The 22188-nt window shown below is 41.9% G+C and overlaps 4 protein-coding genes across 5 annotated transcripts; 2 read left to right on the top strand and 2 right to left on the bottom strand.

Annotated features, from left to right (window-relative positions):
• Positions 1-68: 68 nt before the first annotated feature.
• On the bottom strand, positions 69-4495 carry LOC115768362 (PHD finger protein 12). Of its 2 annotated transcripts, none has more exons than XM_030712930.1 (5): positions 4319-4495; positions 3997-4187; positions 3249-3921; positions 1620-3175; positions 69-910 (listed from the first exon to the last, which is right to left on the bottom strand). In XM_030712930.1, the coding sequence occupies exons 1-5, from the start codon at positions 4364-4366 to the stop codon at positions 721-723; spliced, it is 2658 nt and encodes an 885-aa protein (XP_030568790.1). In that variant the 5' UTR covers positions 4367-4495; the 3' UTR covers positions 69-720. The 2 variants fall into 2 exon arrangements, with proteins under 2 accessions (XP_030568790.1, XP_030568791.1); XM_030712931.1 differs by having other exon boundaries at positions 69-907.
• Positions 4496-4727: 232 nt separating this feature from the next.
• On the top strand, positions 4728-5670 carry LOC115768339. The gene has a single exon (XM_030712902.1). The coding sequence runs from the start codon at positions 4994-4996 to the stop codon at positions 5435-5437; it is 444 nt and encodes a 147-aa protein (XP_030568762.1). The 5' UTR covers positions 4728-4993; the 3' UTR covers positions 5438-5670.
• Positions 5671-5774: 104 nt separating this feature from the next.
• On the top strand, positions 5775-7014 carry LOC115768337. The gene is made up of 2 exons (XM_030712901.1): positions 5775-6249; positions 6306-7014. The coding sequence occupies exons 1-2, from the start codon at positions 5921-5923 to the stop codon at positions 6871-6873; spliced, it is 897 nt and encodes a 298-aa protein (XP_030568761.1). The 5' UTR covers positions 5775-5920; the 3' UTR covers positions 6874-7014.
• Positions 6997-8723, bottom strand: LOC115768336 (mitochondrial ribonuclease P catalytic subunit). Its single transcript, XM_030712900.1, has 2 exons — positions 7414-8723; positions 6997-7349 (listed from the first exon to the last, which is right to left on the bottom strand). The coding sequence occupies exons 1-2, from the start codon at positions 8694-8696 to the stop codon at positions 7010-7012; spliced, it is 1623 nt and encodes a 540-aa protein (XP_030568760.1). The 5' UTR covers positions 8697-8723; the 3' UTR covers positions 6997-7009.
• Between the last annotated feature and the right edge of the window lie 13465 nt (positions 8724-22188).

The raw sequence follows: 22188 nt of genomic DNA, 5'->3' as shown, positions 1-22188 counted from the left end.
GCGCTTAAATGTTATTTAATTTATTATTATTATTTTTATTATAATTATTTTGTTTTGCACAAAATGCGAGCTAAATTTAACTCGATACTCAAATTTTATGTTTAGTTTTTAAACCCAGTTTTTTTTTTTTAGATAAAATATGAACTCAATAATGAAATCCATTTCCTTACAACTCTTTATTTTATTTATTTTTGTTATGCTCCTTTATACAACTACAGAAGAAGAGGAAGAGGAATTTGATGATAAAGCTGATGGATGGATGGATGAATGAATGAATGAGAAAAGAACCTCGACGATTTTGAGTATACTCTAGTAATAAAAACATGTAATAAAAAAAATGTTCTATAACGCAATCTATATTAATTTATAGCTACCGAAAGGTAGAGCTTGATGCTTTTCCCATACTTCTCTCTCTCTCTCGCTCTCTCGCACTCGCACTCTCTCACTCACTCACGTACTATCTCTCTCGCTGTGGCTCCCTTTCTTCGTCTAATTCGTACGGTATTTAATTGGACTCGGGCTTGCCCGACTTATGTTTAACTCTATATTGTATATTGTATATGGTATATTGTATATTGTATTATGCTTTAAGGGGGAAGGGATGGAATATATTCCCGGCATTTTGGGCTGCTGGCTGTGTGTTGTGATCGCCGATCACTGAGATTGGTTTGCATGGTGGCTAGCTGCGCTGCTTGGAGTATATTGAATGGTGTGATCCTCTCACTTGGCACTAGCCAGCCGCGCGTTCATCATGTCCGTCGATGGCACCGAGAAGACAAACGAGAGGCAGCCGAAACGCAACAGGCTGCCATGGGCCAGCACAGCGGAGCCTTCCCAGGCGCCGGGCACCATGCGCACGGGCGAGGCGCTTTGGCAGCGACAGGCGGGTTTCACAAATGGCGCCAGTCTGCTTTAAAACAAATAAGCAAAAAAAAATATATATAAACCTTTTGTTTATATTTGCTGTTTATGCGATAATGACACTTCCCAAAGACAACACCCTGTGCTATCGATAACGTTAAAGAATTTTAAAAGAAAAAGTGTTACCAGCTGCCGCGTCAGAAAGCAAGCCGCTAAAAAGAACTAAATTAACGCTGATTAGCAATAAACGGCTTTTCATGGGGCAGCCAAGAAAAAGCTAAGTCTAAAACAAGCTAAGTCTAGCCAGAAAGTAGCTGATTTGGCAAGTCATCCAAGTCTGAATAAAGCCAAGCTTAGCTAGAAAGTAGCTGATTTGGCAGATTGGCAATAAACGGCTTTTCATGGGGCAGCCAAGAAAAAGCTAAGTCTAAAACAAGCTAAGCTTAGCTAGTAAGTAGCCGATTTGGCAGATTGGCAATAAACGGCTTTTCATGGGGCAGCCAAGAAAAAGCTAAGTCTAAAACAAGCTAAGCTTAGCTAGAAAATGGCTGAGTGCGGCAACGCCTTACTGTAGTTTGTTTATGCTCTAATGACACTTGTCGTCATGTGCATTTCGGCTATCGATAATTGGAAGAAATCAAAACATAATTGCATAATAGCTGCGCTATCGATGTCTGCAAAATGAAGCAGAGTAAGGCAAATGGAAAGTCTGTAAATAGTTTGAATTGACATGTTTGACCTAGAAGGGGTTGGCTCACCTGGCGTGCGCCTCACGCTTCGGCTCGTACTGGCGCTGTATGTGCCGCCGCTTGTCGAGCAGATCGTCGACGCGTCGCTTCAGTTCGGCATCATCGGGCCGCATCCGTTTGCCGGCATGTGTGGGCGCGTACTCGGTGAGATCGCATGTGTATAGCTGGCCATTGACCTCGGTGCCAAACTCCGAGTAATTGATCAGCTCGTACGATTTGGTGAACTCGTCGTAGAATATAATCGCATGCTGTGGCGAGATCCGCGAACAATAACCGATGGCGGACAGATCGACCGTTTCCGTGTGCGCCAGTGTTGTTGAGGGCGTAAAGTGGCCGCCATAGCCGATGTACAGTGTGCGATAGCGCATAAATATTGATTGGTCCAGGCCCAGTGTGCTGAACCAGCGGCTATCCTCGAGCATATCGCCGAGCGGTGTCAGCACCGCCCGCGCCCGCACCTTGCACTGCAACAGCTTCAGCTCCAGCCGCGAGGCCAGCTCGTATGCCTTCTCGGTGTCGCTGCGCTGGCGCGGCACATAGCTCTCGGCGGCCGTATCGGCTGCCGCAATGGCGGCGGCTGTTGCCAGCGCCGGATGCAGGGCCATCATCGGATCCTCGTCGGCGCCGTTGCCATTCTTCTGGGCGAGTATTGAGGACGTTTCGCTGGTGAAGAGCAGCGAAAAGCGACGCATATCTTCCGGCGCCAGATCACCCTGCAGCGCCGTTTGGCCCTCCGGATGTGCGCCGGCCACGGATAGCTGTCGCAGGCGTCGCGCTGCCGTGCGATTCTTGTACTGGGTAACAATCTCGGGATGCTCGTGGACTAGCTGCTGCAGGCGCTGATGCGCCAGTTTCTTGATTATGTCCACATCCAGATGGCATAGATCCGCATCGATGATGACACTCGATGATTTGCACTCCTCCTCGTCCTCTTCGTAGCTAATCTCCAGGCTGCCCCGATCCTGTTGCACATGACAGTTGTTCGGCTTGGACTGATCGGTTGCCGTTGGCTTGTTACACTCCTTATGCTCACTGTTCACATTTTGACTCTCCGCCGTTTCAGCTGCCTCCGGCTTCGAGCTTAGGCTGGGCGTGACAGCCACACCGTTGCTGCCCCGCTGCTGTTCGGCGCCGCTCTCCGTGTCGCTGTCGCTGATGCTGCCATCGAGTTGGGCGTTGCCTAGCTCTTTCTGTATCTCCCGGAACTTGGCACGAGCACAGCGCAACGCCTCCAGATCCTTGAGCAGCGATTCGGTTACGCTCTCCCTGGATATATCCTCCACGGCGGTGGGCAGCTGTTTGCGCCGCTTCACTCGATCGTAGCGCAACGTTTGCCGCATGGAGGGCAGCAGCGCCGGCGGATGCTCGTAATGGTAGCGCACAATAGCCGGCACCTCGATGTGGGCGCGGGCGCGCATGCTCAACTTCATCCGGAACGGCGGATGCCGCGTATTGACGCGCCGAAAGAACTCCATCTTGACGTTTTCATGATCGAGCGGCTGATGGAACCGATTCCACAAACGTACACGCTCCGTGGCCGAAATGCTGTTGGTCATATTGGCATCCTGGAAGCAAAGCGAACCGAAAGTAATTGAAAGTGGCGTCACACGGACGGTAAATACAATCGAATGAACTTACTATAAAATTCTCTACATGATTGGGGCACATCCACAAGCCAGCGGGCAGTGCGGTGAGCGGCGGATCTAGGCAATCCTGATGATAATACAGCGGACAATAGTCGCACGAGATGAGCGGCGCCCGCTTGCAACTCCGCGTGCAATAGAAGCACGTCTTGGCCGGCAGTGGCACCAGACCCTGTGCGTCTAGCTCGAACGGCTTGGAGTTGCGTCGCTGACTGTTGGGCTTCCGATGCCCGTTGCCGGTGCCCGTGTGCGGCTGCACCGGTTGCACCTTACCATTTCCCGGGAATTGGGTGTGCAGCTCCAGTTCGGCTGGCAGCGAGAACTGCTGCGGATTTAGCATGCTGGCGGCACGTATTACATCGTCCAGCGGTGTGGGCTTTCTGTTCGGATCGAGAGCGCGCTGTATGGCCAACGGCATCTTGGCCAGCAACTTCTCGGTGCTATTCCGTTCACTATTGCTCCGCTTGCGCAGGTTGCGAATCTTGAGCGGTATCGACTCCAGTTCACCGGAGGATGGTGTATTGGCGCGCGAACCACTGCCCGCCGAGGGTACACGCTCCACGGAACTGGCCTTGGAGGAACACGCTGGCTGCGACACCTTGGCCATGCGACAACTATGGCATAACCACTGACCACTGGGTATATCCTCCTCGCTGAGCGGCGGATCACTACAGATGCACCAAAGCAGAAAAAAAATGAAGCTGTAACGTACATTGGGCGCACTATAGGTTGGGAATACCCACTGGCATTGTAGGTGAAAGCTGGAGGGGCAACGGTCGCAGCATAGCAAATTCCCGCCCTCCTCGCAGGCATCACATAGATCGTGGTTATGGCCGCGTCCAGGACGCCTATAGTACGGGTGCTTCGTGTTGGTGGTGCGCTGTACCAGCTTCTCCTCCTCGTTTGGCGGTGGCTTGATCAGTATCTTGATTTGCTGCAAAACGAGAGACAGGGAACAATCAGATTGTCTGTATCTCTGTAATCAGTGCAATCTGTATCCGATTTGGCGGCAATCGCTGTGTGTCGTCCGGCTGTGGGCAAAACATTTGTCAGATGTATACGCACCTCCATTATGCTCAGCGAACCAATTGGGTCCTGGTCAGCTTTTGACATCTTTTTAACTTTTTTTCGTTAACAAAAATTTGTTAGCTTGGAAGAGTTGAAACCGAAACCAATCACAGCGTTGCATTTAATTGCTTGCTGGGTTATTCACGACATATCGATATATATCGCACAAAATTGCGCGCGTGCCGATAAAGGCGGGCGGGCGCACTGTGACCCCTATGCTAATGCGCAATATGGATTTAACCGCTAATCATCAATATTTGCTGTCGCCGTCGAATCCAACATAAATTACAATAAAACTTATTGCATGATTTTTTTTTTGCGCAATTCAGAAAAAGGAAAACACTCTTTGTTTCTTTGCATTTGTTGTGATTTTTGGAAAATGTTCTTGCCATTTTACAGGCCAAATTTTGACAAATTTTGAATTTTGAAACCAAGCGGGTAGCTTCTGCACTCGTTTTGGCGGGAAGGCATTAACCGTTGTTGCCATAACTTTGATGCACATCGCATTGTTAAGTGAGAATATCGATAGTCCACAACCTCTAATTGTGTTATCGATAACGATACACATACTTTTGACAACACAAAAACAAGACGCAGCTGCTGAAGTCATAACTGCGTAAATATTAAATTATAGTACAAATATTGGCTAAAGCTGACAAATCGAAGTGCAACATGTTCTCGCTGTTTGGCAAACGCAAGCCGGCCGAAACGCCCACCGAGGAGGCCATTCAGGGCCCCGCCGATTTGCCCAAACAAAGCGTTGGCGATGATTTCATATTTGTGGAGCGAAAAACTGACGCAGATCCCAACACAGCGCCCGGTGGCATGATATACCCGCCCATGCCCCAAACAGCCTACGGCCCAATGCCATATCCACCGCCGCTGGGTGGCCGCCCAGCAACAGGCCCTGGGCCAAATCTAAATGCGCCAGCCAGTTATCTGCAGGACATTCCGTTCGAGCTGTCACCGCAACTGGCCACCAAGGATCGCTTCAATGGCACCCAGTTGCAAGTGGACGGCATTTTAGCACTGATGACCCGTCAGCTCTCGGTGGATGCACTGGCCGAGGAGTATACATTCACCCTGGAGCGTTCAGTGCAAAATGATTCGTACTGAATATGGCGAACAATGAAACTAATGCTAATTTTATACATAATTTAATATATATGTAAATGTGTAGAATAATTATAGATTTGTTGCGTGTGAGAGAGCGATAGAAATTGATTACACGGCCGAACAAAATCAAATATGCGAAGGCTTGTCTTATTTTCGATTTGTGAATCCCCCACAGGAAGCTTACAATTTCGAGCAAAAGATGGCGACACTTGCCAATAAATATTTCGCTTAAGCCAGAAAAAAAAAAACTGTTGGCAATCAAAGTTGGCTTTGACTTTTGAACTGGTTGTGCTTTGGGTCCAGCTTGTACACAAATCATTCCATGTTCGATAGCGTAACATTAAATTGCCAGTTCTCTCGATGTTATAAACAAAAAAAAAGCGGAACAAAATATTTTGTTACTTTTTTTTTCTTCTGTATCGTTATTCAACAAAATTTTGTGTCTATTCAAATTTAGCGAAATATTAAATAAAATACGCAGTTATGGCAAGCTCAAATGTATCTGATTGGGATGAGGCTCTGCCGACATCGTCTACGGAGGAGGCCGAAGAGGAGGATACAGACTACTGCAGCCCGGAGAATCGCAAGAAACGGCAGGAGGAGAATGTCTCCAAGCTGCAGTCGTATGTGCGACGCATGGCCTATCAGCCGGCGCTGCCGCCCAAGGCTCGGGCCTACGATGTTGCCCTTTCAAAGCCCAAAAAACACACACTCATTGACAACTATGAGCAGTTCAAGGAAGTCTACGATCCCAAGCTGCGGGCCAAGCGCATCAAGCGCATGTTGGGCAAATACAATGCCATCACCACAGAGTAAGTACATAGGCAAGGATTCGCTTTCAATAATGCTAACAGAAAACAAATTGCAGGCAGCTCGAGGATGTACTGAAGAACACCAAGAAGAAGGAGCGACGCAAGGAGGATTTCCTGAAGCGCAAACAGGAGATGTACTACAACATGCTATCCAAGATGGAGCGCCAATGCCGTTCACAATATCTCAATGTGCTGATCAAGAAGTTTGCAAAATTTATTGCACATCTGGCGACGACAATGCGCATACCGCCACAGCTGGTCGATCCCTATGCCCGGATGCAACGCGGCATATTTTGTAACATACTGCTGGCAATTGGTGTGCAGCCGACCTCGCAGTCGGCCATCTATTATACCAGCCAGGATGCCATTGAGTATGATGTGTGCCATCGTCTGGCACATGCGCTTCTCAGTCTGATCATCAAGGCGTTGGATACGGCGGCCACACGCGAACCGAATGAGGTGCCCAAGCCGCCAGCGGACATGGACTTTAAGATGGACAACTATATTAAGGAACGGCTCATGTGCGCCGCCAAAAAGAAGATCCGAAATGAGCAGCGCCGCAAGCGTCAATCCACATTCAATTTTGGTGCCTTTCACAAATGCTCCCGCCTCGACTGCGATTAGATCGGGATCGAACGAGCTCCGAACTGCCGGGCGAAAGCGTGCACAAACTAAAAAAACATTTTTCATTTTTCAATCGATCTACCACACATTTGTCAGTTCTGATTCGGGGGCTACCCTTCAAATATACATGTTTATATTATACTACATTTGGGGCAATGCTCAGGCACAGCCACTTTTCTGGCACCTCAAAGCTTTCCGACGGATTTGCCGAATACGCCTCACAGCAGGGCACATGCCAAACGTTGCCCACTTTGTGGGCGCTCAAACGATACCTAATCGGCTCCTTGACAATTATCTGGCCCGTCTGGGTTTGTGTGACCAGAGAGTATTGATGCTCCTGCTGCCATCGCCGGAATACGGCCTTCAGTTCGCTGCCCAGCAGAAAGGCATGACTGCGCATCAGATCCCGCGAGAAGAAGTCCGTATCCTGGCCGCTGTGCAGCGTTGCGTACAGCAGAAACGGATCATCGTGGGTACTGTTGGGTGGTAGAGCGCATTAGTAAACATCAGGTTAGGGTCATCTGTGGGTTGCGTACTCACAGATTGTTGGTGAGGAAAACACTGGCATTGTTTTGTATATACTGCATGGCTGGCCTGGACCAGTTGCGCATGTGCTGGCGACCCAGGACGAGCACGCGCTTGCGTCGCTCCTTGAAGTAACGCACCACGGTGGCCAGCAGTTTGGCCAGCTGCTGGGGCGGCTTCTTGTTACCCGTGGAGTAGGCCACATTGAGGCCATCGATGACGCAATCGTAGGGCGCAGTTTGCTCCACATACTGCTTGAAGCGTGCCACCTCCTGCGGCGTAGACTTTTGGAACACGTCGTTGCGTATGAGCACCTTGGCCAGAAAGGATTCGCGCAGCTCGGCGAACTGTGCATCGTTGATGGCCACATGCTGCAAGTGCTGCTGGCAGGCGCCACATTTGCCCTTGCGATCCAGTCGTGTGGTTGTCGCCTGCACTTGCTGCGGCAGCCGCTGCGACAGCGCCAACAGCTGCTGCGCGACCAAATCGCTGATGACAATGTCGTGACGTTCCAGAAAGCGCAGCAGTCGCTCCAGCTGTGCACCTAGCGTCTGCACCTGCTGTGCACTTTGCGCCAAGTGCGCCAGATACACCTCACACTTGGGCAGCTTGCGCGCCTGCAGCATCTCCTCGAGCAGGCGCCAGGCCAGCTCCGGCTGTTCCGCGGAAAATGTCTTGGCTGCCAGCGTACTGTAGGCTGCTACGCTGGGTGCACTGGTCACCTTCATCATCTCCAGCAGTGGCACAGCGCGCTGCCAGTGCTGCTCTGTTGCCACCAGGCCGTGTATCAAATGCTCACAGCTGCTGGCATCCAAAATCTCGTGGGCGCCCTGCAGCGTATCACAGATGTGCACAATTTCCGCCTGCTCCTCGTCGCTGAGCGTGCGTGCTTGGTAGGCGGCGTTATAAACGCGCAGCAGACGACCCAATGTCGCTGCATTGGGCTTAATGCCCTGCGCCTGCAGATAGCTCAGATAGCTTTTGGCCAGCGGCAGCTTCTCCGCACTGCTGCACATGCCCAGTACGACGGCGTCCACGTTGCTGCCATTGATGTATTTGTAGCTGTCGGTCAGTGTGCTTCGCACCCGATGCCAATCGTCGTTGCTCAGCTCGCTGTGCCGTTCAAAATAGTCAGTCTTCAGCTGATCCAGCTGATCCGAAGGCACTGCACCCAGTTGGGGCCTTCGCTTGTGATGACTGGCCAGCAGACGGTATGGCGGTGATTGTGTCAGTGCTGTCCCAACGCTCTTTGTGATCACACTGTGGCGCAGTTGACGCAGTATACGCAAATTGTACATTATTCAGTTTGTTGTCAGTTACACTTACTTGTTGCCGGTTCGGCAATCGAAAGACTATCGATAAGCACATTTTACAAACTATCGAGTAGCAAGGCACATATGCTAACGTGCGTCAAATTAGCGGCGGTGACTTAGCGTCGAATTTTGGTACTTGTTATCGGAAAACTATCGGTCACTTTCAAATGCATTTATTTATGTTTTTAAGCACGAAACCAAATAAATTTAAATGCAGAATTGCAAAAAATTAAATTATTTACTATCTACATTCATTTATTTTTGAATTTTAATTTATAATATGGGTAAACAAAGGGGTTGAAAAGTTAGGTTTTCGCCATTCTTTAAATATCTTAATTCAGGGATAATGGCCCCGAAAACCGCATACACACGATTGAAGTCTATAGTTTCACCTATCCAATCGTGAAAAAATTATAAAAACCGATCAGCACGTTTTTAAGATATTTGTACTACAGTGCAGCAACCTCGTTGCTAGCCCCATACAAAATGACCGTAAAAAATCACCCTTGCACTTGAACCCTAATAACTTTTCTCAGGGATAATGGCCCTCAATGCACGGTATACCAACTTGAAGATACATGTTTAAGGAAGCTTTACGCATTAATTCTAAGCAAATCGAGCAGCCAGTTTTTTAGAAAAATGGCAAAATGTAAGCACACCTCATGTTGTTCATTCAAAATGCCTATCGAGCTACTAGCTCCAACGGGAACCGAACCACTGCTCGGAATCAGTGTTGAACAATGTTATAAAGTATTGGGCGGGAACAAATTAATTCAAAATACTTGTATATGAAAGAGAAATGCAGTAATATATAAAATAATTGTCATTTTACAATAAAACATTATCTTTGGTAAAATAGACTGCTGCAAAAGACGACACCTATGCATTTAAGTATTTATGCACGTATCATAACAAAAAGGTGGCAATATTTCAACCTATATTATTCTATTTCTCCGATAATGGCCCCAAATGCACGGTAGTTTAACATATAGATCGCGAATTATCAATCATTTTGCTTTTTACATCAAGAAAATCGTCCAGCCAGTTTTAGAGAAATTCGCATTTTTCTATTTTTCTTATTATACCCTCTGTTATGCAAAAAAAACTAGCTGGCAACATTACATACTTAACATATTCATTTATCAAAATGGCGACAATATTTCGACCTTTATTATTCTATTTCTCCGATAATGGCCCCAAATGCACGGTAGTTTAACATATAGATCGCGAATTATCAATCATTTTGATTTTTACATCAAGAAAATCGTCCAGCCAGTTTTAGAGAAATTCGCATTTTTCTATTTTTCTTATTATACCCTCTGTTATGCAAAAAAAAACTATCTGGCAACATTACATATCTAATATATTTATGTTAGGGGCTGCCAACTTATGAAGAATGCAAACATAATGATATGGAATATATAAAGATGCCAGCTTGTGAAAATAAGTAAAAGTATACATGACGATGAATATTATGTAATCATGATATTTATATTAAATTAATATACTTTATATATATTGAAACATTCTACATCTCTATGTTTGCATTCTTCATAAGTTGGCAGCCCCTAACATAAATATGTTAAGTTTGTAATGTTGCCAGATAGTTTTTTTTTGCATAACAGAGGGTATAATAAGAAAAATAGAAAAATGCGAATTTCTCTAAAACTGGCTGGACGATTTTCTTGATGTAAAAAGCAAAATGATTGATAATTCGCGATCTATATGTTAAACTACCGTGCATTTGGGGCCATTATCGGAGAAATAGAATAATAAAGGTCGAAATATCGTCGCCATTTTGATAAATGAATATGTTAAGTATGTAATGTTGCCAGCTAGTTTTTTTTGCATAACAGAGGGTATAATAAGAAAAATAGAAAAATGCGAATTTCTCTAAAACTGGCTGGACGATTTTCTTGATGTAAAAAGCAAAATGATTGATAATTCGCGATCTATATGTTAAACTACCGTGCATTTGGGGCCATTATCGGAGAAATAGAATAATAAAGGTCGAAATATCGTCGCCATTTTGATAAATGAATATGTTAAGTATGTAATGTTGCCAGCTAGTTTTTTTTGCATAACAGAGGGTATAATAAGAAAAATAGAAAAATGCGAATTTCTCTAAAACTGGCTGGACGATTTTCTTGATGTAAAAATCAAAATGATTGATAATTCGCGATCTATATGTTAAACTACCGTGCATTTGGGGCCATTATCGGAGAAATAGAATAATAAAGGTCGAAATATTGTCGCCATTTTGATAAATGAATATGTTAAGTATGTAATGTTGCCAGCTAGTTTTTTTTGCATAACAGAGGGTATAATAAGAAAAATAGTAAAATGCGAATTTCTCTAAAACTGGCTGGACGATTTTCTTGATGTAAAAAGCAAAATGATTGATAATTCGCGATCTATATGTTAAACTACCGTGCATTTGGGGCCATTATCGGAGAAATAGAATAATAAAGGTCGAAATATTGTCGCCATTTTGATAAATGAATATGTTAAGTATGTAATGTTGCCAGCTAGTTTTTTTTGCATAACAGAGGGTATAATAAGAAAAATAGTAAAATGCGAATTTCTCTAAAACTGGCTGGACGATTTTCTTGATGTAAAAAGCAAAATGATTGATAATTCGCGATCTATATGTTAAACTACCGTGCATTTGGGGCCATTATCGGAGAAATAGAATAATAAAGGTCGAAATATCGTCGCCATTTTGATAAATGAATATGTTAAGTATGTAATGTTGCCAGCTAGTTTTTTTTGCATAACAGAGGGTATAATAAGAAAAATAGAAAAATGCGAATTTCTCTAAAACTGGCTGGACGATTTTCTTGATGTAAAAAGCAAAATGATTGATAATTCGCGATCTATATGTTAAACTACCGTGCATTTGGGGCCATTATCGGAGAAATAGAATAATATAGGTTGAAATATTGCCACCTTTTCGTTATTATAATGCACGTACTTAATGCATAGGTACTTAAATGCATAGGTGTCGTCTTTTGCAGCAGTCTATTTTACCAAAGATAATGTTTTATTGTAAAATGACAATTATTTTATATATTACTGCATTTCTCTTTCATATACAAGTATTTTGAATTAATTTGTTCCCGCCCAATTCTTTATAACATTGTTCAACACTGATTCCGAGCAGTGGTTCGGTTCCCGTTGGAGCTAGTAGCTCGATAGGCATTTTGAATGAACAACATGAGGTGTGCTTACATTTTGCCATTTTTCTAAAAAACTGGCTGATCGATTTGCGTAGAATTAATGCGTAAAGCTTCCTTAAACATGTATCTTCAGGTTGGTATACCGTGCATTGAGGGCCATTATCCCTGAGAAAAGTTATTAGGGTTCAAGTGCAAGGGTGATTTTTTACGGTCATTTTGTATGGGGCTAGCAACGAGGTTGCTGCACTGTAGTACAAATATCTTAAAAACGTGCTGATCGATTTTTATAATTTTTTCACGATTGGATAGGTGAAACTATAGACTTCAATCGTGTATATGCGGTTTTCGGGGCCATTATCCCTGAATTAAGATATTTAAAGAATGGCGAAAACCTAACTTTTCAACCCCTTTGTTTACCCATATTATAAATTAAAATTCAAAAATAAATGAATGTAGATAGTAAATAATTTAATTTTTTGCAATTCTGCATTTAAATTTATTTGGTTTCGTGCTTAAAAACATAAATAAATGCATTTGAAAGTGACCGATAGTTTTCCGATAACAAGTACCAAAATTCGACGCTAAGTCACCGCCGCTAATTTGACGCACGTCATATGCTACCTCACTTTGTTATCGTTTTCAACACTCAATGGAAAATCGAATAGCCGATATTTGTGTTTGCCTCCATGATAAGATTACAGTTAGCCTTTTTTTTAAGAAAAGCTGGTATTCGCTGGCTTTGACATTTTCCAATCCATTTATCATATTGAATTTAAGAAACTCATATTGATAATCTGAACAAGAATAGCTTCAAATATAGGTGTTGATTATAATGAATCGTTATCGATAGTTAGCAGCTATTATTTGCTCGAAGCTCGAAGAGCTGACGATAGTCGAAAACTATCAGATATCGGTGCTGCACGACATTCGGCAATCGTGCTGCCAATGTGTTATTAGGGTCTTCTAATTGCTTATATAAAATAATTTCGATTGCTTACCTGTTTTGAAATATGCAAAGCTTCGCGGCTGGATATGAAATCTTTTTAAGAACGTAGAAGAATAGACACCAACCCGACTCGTTTGGACGTTCTACTTTATCTAGGATAACCAAAGCAAAGAAATATCAAATATACAATTACCGTTATACCGTTGGGCGGCACAAGTATTGATATGAAAGTTATCGTAGTCGGTTGAGCGCCCGCAATTTCGCATTTTAAATTTGGTAGCAACCTTTTCTCTTCTATAACACTTAAGACTTTTGTGTTTTGTGTACTATTTTATTGCAATATTAAGAGACAAATCGGCTTCTTTTAACAGCGACCCAATTAGTGCATTGCAATTGTATTCAAAGTTCTTTGCTCTGTGGCAAAGCCAAGCGGAGCGTAACCGGCCCCAACAATGGCGACGCATGCATTAGACCTAATTATACTTTTTATGGACTTAAGCCAAGCTGCTGCTGTCTATTATTCCCAATTTACAATGGCCCAGTTGGTGGCGACACTTGTCCATTGAGCCAAGCTGCTCAGTTTCATTCATAACGGCAGTTGGCTCGAGTTTAAACTCAAGATGAGCGCATTGTTGACTGCGACTCGCGACTCAAATTGTGCGCAGCCAGTGGCGCCTTAAGGGGGAGAGTTCCTGTTGCCTGCTGTTGACCCCCCCTGAGACAAGGACTCTGCTGCGCAGCTTGACTCGGTTTTGTTTACAAATATGCCATCGTGCTTGCCGCTCGTACCGTAGTCCTTTGAGATTTGTATGCGCGCCTGTTGCGTGCGCCCGTTGGACGTTGTCCTAATGGACTCTGCTGTGGCCTCAATTGCTCTGGTTGCCCCGATAGCCTGGCTGCTATCTGTTTCTGTTTGTGATAATCTAATTATGCGGTCTTCCCGAGCTGGTTATCAGCTGTGCCATTGCCATTTTATTTACTTCTAATCAACTGGACAGCCCGTTGTCCTTCGTCCGTGCTCCGGCTGGCCATTACAAAATAATAATATAACAAAGATTTATTCACAAATACCATAATAAAAATCGCAGCCAAACAATTAACTAAGCCATTTAGGGCAACAAATCAGATTAATTAAGAACAATAGCCAACATTCAAATGCCAAATGGCATTTTGCGTTTGCTATTTGCGACACTTGTCAAAAATGGTCAATGTATGTCTCGACTCAGGGATACTCTGTAATCACCTTGCTTTCAAAACTAATATACAAAATTGGGGACGCTTATCTTATATTTATTGATTTAATATTTTTTATTAAGTTAACTAACGCTAGAATTTTCAATGTTTCTAATACTTCTTCGTTGCAATGCTTACAAAATTTGTTCTGCGTTGAGCAGGAAAAATGTACAGCTCTTTTTTTTTATTATTAATTATTTTGAAAATATTTATAAGATTCAAAGTTCTTAGCTATAAAATGATTTGAAATATTACAATTGAAAAAAACTTTTTTCGAAAGCCATAGATTGATCAACCTTCTAAAAATATATAGAGTGCATGAACATTTTTTTATTATTTTCTTTTTATTATTTGGCATTTTGTGTCTGTTTGAATATGAGCTCGTTCAAGGGATTGGAGTTAACTGTAAAACTTAGCAAACTTAGATTCTATATAAACTATATTAAAGCTTTTTAGCAAAGGACATGTGTTAACATAATTAATAACTATAAGTTAATTTATACACAAAGCAAATGTTTAAGAAAAATAATAAAATAAATTGTATTTAATAATATTTTTATTTTATTTTCCCATTACTCAGAGCCTTATATATATCATGACTGATTATGATGTTGGAAATGAGTATAATAAAAAACATTGAATCTTTAATTGTTTAGTGGAAAAAGTTCTAAAATAGATGAAAGAGAAAAATAGAAACAGTTTTATGCGTTATATTCCTTGCAAAAGGGTGAAAGCAATTTGTTTGAGGTTTTTCATACATACATACATTATTGTAAGTATTTCAGAGAACAATTTTCACTGCCAATTTTTTTTTCTTTCGCATCATGCTTAATCTTAATTCATTTGGTTTGCTTTTCGTGTTCCATGTCTCAGGCGACAATGTCACTCAGGACATTTGAGTGGGCGGCCGTTGCGAAAGCGCTCAGAGTGAAATGGGGAAAATAACTCATACGCCGTGTCGGCCGTCGTTGGATGCGTGTTCGGGTTTCAGTTCGTTGATTCTTTGGCTCTGGCGATACTGCTACGGGGCGCTAGGATTGTGATTTGAATTGTAGAAAGCGCGCAGTTCGCATGCGAATGTCCTGACCGACGGTTGTCTGGCCGGGTTTCAGCCCAGCATCCGAGCAACCGCATCGTTTGAAAAGAATCTTCGAAAATTGTTTTTGAAAATGTAAATTGGCCAAGTAGCCACGAGTACTGAAAACAATCAAATATAATAATATTCCTAAATACATAATTGTATCTGTGAAAGTTTTTCCTAATTCTTTATTTTTTTTTTTGGTGCTGTAAAAAACCCTCATCAACAAAAAACGGCAACAAAATCCAAAGTGAAGAAATAACAAGAAATTGCCATAAAGGTTATTCAATTTTATAAAAGAATCTTGAGCGTGGCAAATTTCCGATTTGTGCTGATTTTCGGCTCTGCGTCTATATTCAAATCAAAGCAGGTGAGTGCACCGCATAATTACCGGAAATTTAATTATGAGGTGAGGCGTCGACTTTGTAAACGGTAATTGCATTACCTAGTCAACCGCGCTACCGCTTCTCAGCCCGAAATCATAAACAAGTAATACGAAAATGTTGCTGTCAGAAACTCCTTACTTCCATTTACAGAGTCTCTGCTTTAAAATAAACACGTCAACTCTCCATAAGAAAGTTTAGAGTTTCGAGCATGAGAAGTGTCTATGCACTTATTTTTACTTTGAATACAGTGTGAAAGAATACCTTTCGAGTTCTCGAATTACATTCATTCGTCGTTAGTTCGATTCAAATTAAATTTTGCGGTTACCCCAATCAAAGGCGATTTGTAAGCAACTCAAAAGGTTGAGCAATGTTTCATTTCTTTTTCCCTTTTTTTTTTTCTGTGTGTGTTCCTAATTCAATTAGGTGCCCACCAATTTGTACCGCTTACATTTGAGTTAGGGGCAAGGGAGCTGCAGGACCTCTCGCCGGACGAAGAGCTTCCCGTTGTGGGCGTAGACAATATCAAAGACAGGAGCAGAGCTATTTAAATTCGCAGACGGAATTAAGCTCATTAGCATATTGTCGCCGGTCGGTCATCAAGTTCACGGGCAGATGTTACAATTTCCCATTTTCCAGTTGCCAAGTTTTCCACTTGATTGATGAGTCCAGTTACAGACCAAAACTGCCGCCGCCTCATACTCATACTCGGCGTCACGTCTACAAATTTACCTGCTGCTCTCGCTGCAGAGCTAGAGAAATGATACTCATTAAACAATAAGATGAGTTTGCCGTTTGTCCAGCGCCAATCAAATCGCTTGTACTATATTTTCTTTGTTCGGGTTTCAGAGCATTTTAAAACAAAACATTTGTGACCAAGCAAACATTTGTATTGTATTTATTGTTGAAGTTGTGTGTCGAAAACTAGTTCGAAACGGGAACCTTAAACCAGGGCAGTTGTCCCAAAAACTGCTGGAACGAATCATAGTGAGGCAGACTTAGCCCAACATATTTGGACCCGTAATACTATGCAACTATATGTTGTATATTTTGTAGATGTCAGTCTTGGGTAGAGATCAAATTTAGCCAGCAACTTCTACATGAAGTTATATTGTCAAAGTTAAATAAAAAGTTTAATTGTATAATTCAAATATGAAATATATATGACAAGCTTAGGCTTAAGCCAAAACCAGGACTGAAGAATGTGTATAGCCGGGGTAATGAACCGAAGCTTAAGGCTGGGAATTGATTCGAACCATAAACCGAACCCGTTTTTTTTGGGGCTGCAGACCTGTTAAATAATTTGAAAGTGAATCAAAACTGTTTGTACCAACTGACTGAGTGACAAATTGATCAAAAGTAAGTAACTACACTTTAGTTTTTGAAAATTGCTAAAAATGTATAATGCGATTTTTGTGATGAATATATAAGAAAAGTCTACATTTTGCCGATAGCTTACGTCCCACTTTAATGTTTCGCCAAAAACCTATTTTGTTTTCAATTATTTCTTGAAAATAAGTTCAAAAGTTACCGATTTTCAGCCAATCGAACCACTGTGCATAGCTGGACAGTTTCTTTGTGGCACACTCTTTGGCTCATGTGGTGTTAGGAAGGATTTTTGATATGCTCCAACCGCAAGTGCGGTAAATGATGGCAAAAGGTTGCAGCAACGGGCTCGAACTCATGTTCAATGGGGATCAAGGTAGTAAATTAAAGTTTTTCCTCGGGCGTAAAATTGATTGCAATGAGATGGAAACTGGCAAATACTCGCTAGCTTAATCAACTTCGTATTATGATAATCTATAATTTTATTGCTCAAAAGAATAAAGTAATTCTCGTGAAATGCTTGAAAATCAACCTGACGTCGGCTTGATAATAACGGTTAGCTTGAGAATTTCAAAACTAGACCAGCAAAGTAGTTATCCAAGGTTGCGTTTCAAAGCAAGCTCAGGCAATTTCAGAGAATATAAACTTCAAGTTAAACTGATTCTGGGTAAGAACTTTAAGCATTCTCCCTTTCTTATGCGCTTAACATACAATATATATAATATATTTCAGTAGTTATGATAAAATGTGAGTAAGCGCGACTTGTTTCTACACATTTGGAATTGCAATCTTTGGAAACTAGGGTGAGCCAACCTTGAATATTATATTTTTGGAGTAAATTTTTCACTTTCGCCTTTGACACGCGATTTTGTTTCATATAATGAAGAAAAGCTGAGTAGCATGCGACCTGCATTTAATTTCAATTCCGACTTAATTTGCATTTAATGTGAGGACTTTTCGTCGAAATTTAATTGGCCTAATTAGGTGCGACATGGCCGTAAATGTAACGTGAACATTCACGCATTAAGTGATTAAATGAAGACTGTGACCCATGAAGCGAAGCAACTGAAACGAACTGAAGTGTAGTGAAACAAATGCGAGATATGAGAATTGCGCATTGAATTAATGAGGCAAATGTCAAAATTGAATGGGTTCAAAAATGTCTAACAAGCGCGACAACAAAGACAAAGTTGCTCCAAGGGAGCCGGGGGTGTCCTGAAGAAGGATGCTCGTACTGGTTAAATGATTGAGCTAGCCGCAGTCTTTAAAGTTTGTCCGAATGCTATGAAAGAATGCAATTTTTATCAACTTTTCCATAATGTTTTAGCAAGAATTTAACGCTTCAGGCAAGGCAAAGCCAGCATACCCCCATTATAAAAAAAAAAAGCAAAAACAAAAACACAACCAACCTTTTACACTAAGGCAAACAGACCAAGATAAGGCATTAAAAACGAACAGCATAGGCTTGTACGAGCTGCTGATGCCCTGTAGCTTGGCATGCCGAAATATCTGTTATGGCTGTGGGCGTGACTCAAGTGTCATAGCTAATACACCTGTCTTTGGCAGCCTTATAGGGTATGCGTATGAAAAAGCGTCGCAAAGCGTTGACTTCTCTTGAGTCTTGCATCACTTTGGAAATAGGAACGGAACAGAACGGAACCGTAAAAATGCCATAACGCACAGCCAAAGCCAGTTGGAGCATGGGCACAGGTGGGCGTGGCATGCTCGGCTCATCTGCTGGCTGCCGAGCAAGCCACAACCCGTTCCAACCCATTGTCTATCTCTTCCGCCACGGCCTTCCTGTTAGCCCAGGCAGTCACAATGTTTTGCTTATTGTCCTGCTGTTAGTTGGCATGGCAAGTGGTGTGTGTCCTCCCAGCAATTGCAGTTAGATAAGCCAAGCCAGGCCCTGCACCCACCCCCAGCCCCCTAGTCGACACCCTGCGACCCCTTTGTGGGATTTTCGCTCTCAGCTAAGCAGCTCAGCCAACAAGATGCTGCATACATTGTGGCGCCAGTTAAAACAAATTTATATCTACGATATACATCTCAAATGTACGAGCACAAAGAATTCCTGCGATTGCACTGAAACTTTGCACTGACATGTGGCTTGGTCAAGAATCTGCATCTTGGCAATTTTAGGAGCAAAAAAAAAGGTATCTCAATTTTGGTGCATAATAAGCTACATGTTTTATGTCCTCGCAGTAGTTCAGACTTCGTACAAAAGTTTCCTTCTTCTTTTGCCTTCGCTTTGAGCTGCAATGGTAAGAATTTTACGAAAATGAAAAAGTTATATATGTACTGTTTCTTTAAGGTCAACGAGCTGGTTAACATTTTAGCCAATAATCAGTTTTTTAATTATCCTTATTGACCAGCTTGCAACAAATTTGAGTTGACCGAAGACTATAAGGAGAATGTTTAATCTGATATCAAATCAAATATAGTTGAATTCGAATTTTCCTTAAATACGTAAATATCATACATTTTCTACAAGTTATATATATTTTGTAAAGGCTCCCATATCCTAAAAGCCTTCTAACAACAAGAATATAACGGTGAATGAAGAGCCTAACAAGCAACTAATTTTTACATATATTGTAATGACAAAATTATTCATTATCATTATTGGTCTATTAGTCCATTTCAAACAAGTAAGAGGTTCCTGAACCCTCTTCTTCCAACCTCAAATGCAAATATATATTCTATTATAGAAGCTACATGTCAAGTTTGGTGACTCTAGATCTTATTATTTACCAAAATTGCTCAAAAAACAGGATATCGATATCGATTTTTATCGATTACTTGAAAACGGGGCAAGTTATCGATTATCGGAAACAATCTCGACTTGCGCAGGCACTAGGAGAACCTTCATCTAAAATTTCAAGTCTCTAGCTCTTATAGGTTCTGAGATCCTTGCGTTTATTCATACGGACAGACGGACGGACATGGCTAGGTCGACTCGGCTATTGATGCTGATCAAAAATATATATATCCCTCTGCCTGTCACATACATTTGCATTTTGCACAAATACAATATACCCTTTTTACCCATTTTCAATGGGTTTAGGGTATAAAAATATGTTAAGAGTATTTACGGACGTTCGATAATAATATTTATTATATTAAGCAATGATAATTGTAAATTTCAAGCATAACTGTTTATTTTTTCTTAAAACAGTTGCGTTAAAATTGACTGATGTTTTCCAGCAATACCGATCTATAATGCTCACATGTGATGCCATAAAAAATGATGTTTTATTGTTTCTTATACAAATTGTTCTTTGCTGACTGCTCAGATAAAAATCTGGTGCAAGTAAGAACGTCGCATCTAACCGACTTCCGGATACTCTGCTTACAATGTAATAAGAGCTCAAGACAGCTCAAATAGAGTCTGTTTAGTTGTCAATGCAAGACTGTGTTTTTTGAGCTGTGACTATAGAAAGAAATGAGGTGTGGCAAATAATATTATTAATATTATTATATTTATCATTATTATTAGTTAATTATACGTTTAGGATATACTTATCTACAAATCTATCCACAATAGCTTTCGTCTATATAAATTTCAAATATTTAGCTGCAAAATAATTTATTGGAACAGACGGACATTGCCCAAAACAAATATGCTTATTTCTCTTTGTAACCAGAGTATAAATATATGTATAAAATAAAATGATGAAAAAAAAACACAGGTAAATACGTTAAAAATTTGTATGCACCCTCGCACCAACACACACACACACACACACCCACACACACATCCCTAGTCAAAGCTTATGCATATCGTAAAAAATTTATAAAATTTTGCCAGCGGGCGGTTTCCAAGCCTGCTGTGACTCCACTGTGTGTGGGTGTGTGTGTGTGTGTGTGCGTGTGTGTTTAAATATAATTGATTGACATTATTTAAGCGTAAAGACAAAAAATTTACTAGTAAATAAATGATATGCAAATTGTTTTTGCACACACAGCGTGCCTGGTATGTGTTCCCAAAAACAATAACTCCAACTGTTTTTGCCTAGACGTGGCTTAGTTTCGATATTTGATATACCGAATTCGGACTTTAATTGAAATTCGCAGCGGCTTTTAACAAATTTTTCATGCAAATGCATTCATGAAATATTCGCCAATTGTGCATTTTATACAAATTTATATTTCAGGAGCCGGCTCAAATAAATTCTATTTGCATATTACCTTAAAATAAAAGTATTTTATTTATTTTTTGATGCCCTTAAATAAAGCCAGAACTGCTCAAATAATCGAACCAAATAGTTTTGAGCTACATAAGGAAGATACTCGCACCCGCGAAATTGTTGAGAATCGGCCGCTGGGAATGGCATACGTTTATGTTGATGTTCATTTCAATTGTTCAAGTGCTTATTGCTGTTGTTATGGTTGTTTTTTATGGGTAAATTAAATATGAATTGTCCTTTGCCAGCCTACAGGATGCCTATGCTCTCGATTGCCTCACAATTAGTTAATTGACTTAAAATTGTTCATTTCGTTGTTGTTGCCGTTGGTGTTGCTGCTGCTTGTCGAGATGAAAGTAAAGTTCCATTTCTCAGAAGCAACACGCACAAACAGATAAACATGCCAAGAGACTTCTCGAGAGAGACAGAGAGAAAGGCAGCAAATAGTGAGAGAGACAGGGACAGAGAGTGCATGGGAAGCAAATGTGGTGCAAAGTCACTTTGAAGTTCCCCGCACCCGCTCCAACCACAAGTCGTTGTGAGGTATGGCGCAGGGGCAGTGGGTGACAAGCTGGGTACGGGGGGGAGGGGGTTCGGGGCAGCACGTCGGGGTTTGCCTGCCTGTGGCAATTGCTGCTGCATGCTAATCGAGTCAAAATGTGCCCCAGGAGCTGCTTCCGTCTACGTAACAAGATGTGCGGTTGTTCTTTTCGTCGTGGCTTTTGTGAATAACTTACGAACAAATTAAACTGTTTTTGGTTTTAATCTCACACACACACACACTTATAAACACACACTGAAATTGCCTGTGTTAATTATTTGTTGTGCTGTAAAAAATGGCGCTGAACTAGTTAATTGAGGCGCAAATGTAACAAAATTTTGCTGCTGCTTCGAGGCTAACTCACTTTGGCCCTTGGCCATTTGTAAAATGTCAAAAATGAAAACTGTTTGTGGCTAAACAAGCACACACACATACCAGCACACCCATTCGCACAAAAAAAAACACACACACACACACACGAAGAAAGACAGCGCTAAGCAGAGTTATGAACAAAATTGTATTGCCTGCGACTCGGAGGACAGTCAAAAGTCCGCTCAGGCATGTTCCAAATTTGTCTTGGCTTATGAGGGCGACACAAAGCGCA

This window comes from Drosophila novamexicana, unplaced genomic scaffold, assembly GCF_003285875.2.
Source record: "Drosophila novamexicana strain 15010-1031.04,08,12 unplaced genomic scaffold, DnovRS2.1 tig00001753-arrow-arrow-pilon, whole genome shotgun sequence".
Lineage (NCBI taxonomy): Eukaryota > Metazoa > Arthropoda > Insecta > Diptera > Drosophilidae > Drosophila > Drosophila novamexicana.
Note: the sequence above shows the minus strand (reverse complement) of the source record. Positions and strands in the feature narration are given on the sequence as shown.